At 46.1% G+C, this 4,384-nt stretch overlaps 2 protein-coding genes across 2 annotated transcripts; both read left to right on the forward strand.

Annotated features, from left to right (window-relative positions):
- The first annotated feature begins 212 nt into the window (after positions 1–212).
- LOC117293500 lies at positions 213–1,493 on the forward strand. Its single transcript, XM_033775846.1, has one exon. The coding sequence runs from the start codon at positions 213–215 to the stop codon at positions 1,491–1,493; it is 1,281 nt and encodes a 426-aa protein (XP_033631737.1).
- Positions 1,494–1,635: 142 nt separating this feature from the next.
- On the forward strand, positions 1,636–3,342 carry LOC117293501 (uncharacterized protein K02A2.6-like). The gene has a single exon (XM_033775847.1). It carries the CDS (start codon positions 1,636–1,638, stop codon positions 3,340–3,342), a length of 1,707 nt encoding a protein of 568 aa, XP_033631738.1.
- Positions 3,343–4,384: the final 1,042 nt, after the last annotated feature.

Here is a 4,384-nt window from a genome sequence, read left to right on the forward strand (position 1 = left end):
GTCTGTTGATGACTTTTATACACGTTGCAAGGCAAAGGCCATGAAATGTCAGTTCAAGGAAAATTCTGCACTCCGAGGAACGCATCATTGAGGTACTGATTTCCGGTATCAAATACACGCAGACGCAGAAGAAATTGCTAGGCAAGGACGACAAGCTGTCTTTGCAGGATGCTCTCGACATATGCCGTACACATGAAGCTAGTGTGAACCACATGGCTCAACTCGGCAACATCGGACACGATGCCAAGGTGGATATGGTAAAACTTCGCGGTCAATGTAAAAACTACGGGGGCAGTCATCCATACAAGCCGAGAGATGGATGCCCAGCATACGGCACTACATGCAGAAAATGTGGTAAAACTGGACATTGGCAACAGGTATGCCTCAGCTCTGCTGGCAAAGGACAAAGCCAACAACAGCCACGCAAACCACGACCCAGATCGGATAGTCGACCTCGCGGATCGTACAGGAGAAGCAACACTCCGAAACCTAATAAACGTCAAAGTGAGGTTCACTATGTCCAGCAACAGGACATGGATGATGCATCCAATGACTTTGAGAACATGAGCTTTGAGACAGTCACAATCACGCAACATATCGACGGTATAAACAATACCAACAACAATCGCGATCAAGTGTTCACGACGCTCAACATCAAGCTCAAACAACGGCCAGGCAATCACACGCTCACAGCAAAAGTTGACACGGGTGCACAGGGAAATATTATCCCCCTCCGATTATTTCGCCGCATGTTTCCCACATTGTTGGACGCAGAAGGATTTCCAAAACTTGGCGCTACAACCCCAGTAAAGGGAATTCTCACAGCTTACAATGGCACACAAATACCGCAGCATGGCAGTATAACAGTTCCATGCAAATTCAACAGTGGTGAGTGGATAGACGCAGAGTTCTTCATTGCTGACGCAACAGGACCCGCATTTATTGGACTGCCAAGTTCACGCGCACTCAAACTCCTCACGATGAATTGTGCCATACGTACACCCGCAACGCCAACGCCAACGCCTAAAATCGCAAACTTGGGGCCCATACGCAACAAGAAGGACCTCAAAGCCCAATATCCGGATCGATTTACCGGTATTGGCAAGTTTCCTGGTCAATTTCACATTACGCCAACGCTCGAGGAGATTACCCACAAGTTCAGTGGTGCACGGGTCTTCAGCAAACTTGACGCACGTCACGGGTACTGGTCCATCGAGTTGGATTCAGCGTCCAGTTACCTGACCACGTTCAATTCGCCTTTCGGACGCTATCGCTTCAAACGACTACCATTTGGACTCAAGGTTTCGCAAGATATTTTCCAAGAGAAAATGGACATGATATTGGAGCAATGCCCCGGTACCATCGGCATAGCCGACGACGTTGCAGTGTTTGGGCATGATATGGAGGAACACAACAAAAACCATCATAACCTCATGCACATAGCTCGCAAATACGGTCGGATCTTCAACTTGGACAAGTGTGATAATTATTAACATTTCCAGCATCAAGTTTTTTGGGTGCTACTACGACGCTCAGGGCGTACACCCTGACCCCGCGAAAGTAAGTGACATTCACTCGCTACCATCGCCAACCAACGTCAACGAACTGCAACAATTTCTCGGTTTGGTCCAGAACATGGCACCATTCATACCAAACCTCGCAGATCATACTGACACCATACGTGCACTCGTACGCAAAGATAGCGATTGGCAATGGTCAGCATCGCACCAGACAGCGTTTGACAAAGTGAAATCCATGATCAGCACCGAATGTACACTAACGTACTTTAACACTCGAAAACCAACAGTCATTCAAGTTGACGCCTCGTTAAAAGGGCTCGGTGCAGCTCTTCTACAGGACAACAAACCTGTCGCATTCGCGAGCAAGGCTCTCACCGACGCCGAGAAACGCTACGCGAACATCGAACGAGAATTGCTAGCTGTAGTGTTTGGTTGCACTCGTTTCCATACTTACATATATGGATCAAAGTTCACCGTCGAGTCGGACCACAAACCGCTAGAGAACATACAACACAAAAGCATGGCTAACACTCCGCCAAGACTGCAGAGAATGATGTTACGCCTGCAACCGTACGACTACAACTACCGCCCTGGACGCGAAATGGTACTCGCAGACGCACTATCGAGGCTTGGCCCAACGCGCGGTCCACGGATTGATCTCGATACGACCATATACGTCGTACAGTTCTCTACAGACAAGCTTGCAGAAATGCAACGCCAGACACAAAGTGACAAAACACTACGCCTCCTCAGTGAAACTATCGTCACTGGGTGGCCGGATGACCCAAAACAACTACCCAAGTGCATCCGCCACTACTGGTCCAACCGCGATGAACTATCGGTTGATAACGGTCTCGTCATCAAGGGCGAACGAATCGTCATCCCTGAGACAATGCAAAGCGAAGCATTGCAAAAGATTCACGCGGGACACCAAGGCATCAACAAATGTCAGCTCAGGGCCAAAACATGCATCTTCTGGCCTGGCATCAATAAAGACATTGAACAATTGGTAAGCGCATGCAGCACATGCCAACGACATCAAAAAAGCCAACCAGCGGAACCACTTATTCCTCACGACATTCCACAGCGACCGTGGCAAACCGTAGGGACAGACATGTTCCACTACAACAACGCAGAATACTTGATTATAGCGGACTACTACTCAAAGTACCCATTTATCAGGAAAGTCAGTGGACGGTGCACAAGTGCCACAGTCATACGCCTCACAAAACAGATTTTCAGTGAACTAGGTATCCCCACGAAAGTAATCAGCGACAATGGCCCACACTACGACAGCCACGAATATCGCAAATTCGCTCGTGACTGGGGATTTGACCACGTGACATCAAGCCCCAGATATCCGCAAAGCAATGGTTTTATTGAAAGAGCCATCCAAACTGTCAAAGCTACATTGACAAAAGCCCAACAGTCCGACATGGACATAGATCTCGCTCTACTTTGCCTACGCACTACTCCGTTGGACAATGTTATTCCCTCACCAGCGGAACTACTATATGGACGCAAACTAAGGAGCAACCTTCCTATCAAAATTCGCAACACGGTACCCCAAAAGGACGCAATCCATCAACGCCTCGTCGCTCGTCAGACTAGTCAGAAAGATAACCATGACAGGTATGGTGTACGTGCCCTACCCCCTCTCAGTGTAGGCCAGCATGTTAGCGTACAAGATCAACAGTCTGGCAATTGGTTACCTGCTGTCGTGAAAGACAAATGTCCAGAGCCCCGATCGTACATGATCGAAACACCAATCGGACATTCACTACGACGTAACAGGAGACAATGGGAGACTTTCCACTGCTAGGTGGCAGCAGACTTACCGGGTAAATTTCCATTGTTTACGTAGTTCTGAACATGCGCATAATTTTGAGAACAATGGATTTACCCGGTAAGTCTGCTGCCCTCTATCGTCCCAGAAAGTCTCCCATTACGCCCACGCGACACAGAAAAGAAACAAGTCCGTTTCACCGACACACCACCAGTTGAGCTTCCTCAACTAACACCTACTCCCAAACCGCAGGAAAACAAACTTTCCCATGGACAAAACAACTCGGAGAAACCAGACAGTAACTCTGATCAAACTTATCACACATGCACTGGTCGTGCTGTGACAAAGCCAAAACGGCTTATCGAATCCTAAAGAAGGAAAATCAGAACAGTGACATTTCAAAAAGACATTGAAAAACTCAGTTATTACTATTGATGTTACCACTGCTATTTTGTTGACAACCAAAACTTGTTGACAAACAAAGTTACTGCTGTTGATGTTTATCATTTTTAATTGTTGTTGAACAAGTTGTTACAAACCGTTTTTATTGCATGTTGTAAAAAACTGGAGTCCACTTAAACCCCAAACAACTCAAAAGTATGTTTACTGTTCTTGCATATATGTGACAAAATGTATATCATTGGATCTCGCACATTGAAGTATTTTGTACCAATGTTCTCAATTTTTATTGATTCCAATATGCCTAAATAGTCATTCATTTAGCAAGCCATTTTATTATATGTATTCCTCGAAAAAGGGAGGATGTGAAGGTACTACTTTATATACACACAGCGCAGTAATATACCGTGACCTCAATACGTCACTAGGTCAATCCAGGTACTCTGCCCAGTAAACAGTAATCTATTATCTGGTATGAATCAGTCACGTCAGTAATAAATCATTACATTACTCCAGGATATATGTCTACCGATATAGTATTATTACAGTCGTGAGTTTGAACGTTTCGAAAAAAGTTTGTTTCAGGAGCATTGGTGCTGGATGCAGCAAAATAAGATTGGGTTAGTTTGCAAATGTGGTCAGGTCAGACGTATTTCCCAGCGCTGTGCAGCAAACACTT

This window comes from Asterias rubens, chromosome 8, assembly GCF_902459465.1.
Source record: "Asterias rubens chromosome 8, eAstRub1.3, whole genome shotgun sequence".
In the NCBI taxonomy this organism is placed as follows: Eukaryota; Metazoa; Echinodermata; class Asteroidea; order Forcipulatida; family Asteriidae; genus Asterias; species Asterias rubens.

What these genes read in the sequence shown, in the direction of transcription:
- LOC117293500 (XM_033775846.1), top strand. Translation starts at nt 213, where the DNA reads ATGGCTCAACTCGGCAACATCGGACACGATGCCAAGGTGGATATGGTA.
- LOC117293501 (XM_033775847.1), top strand. Translation starts at nt 1,636, where the DNA reads ATGGCACCATTCATACCAAACCTCGCAGATCATACTGACACCATACGT.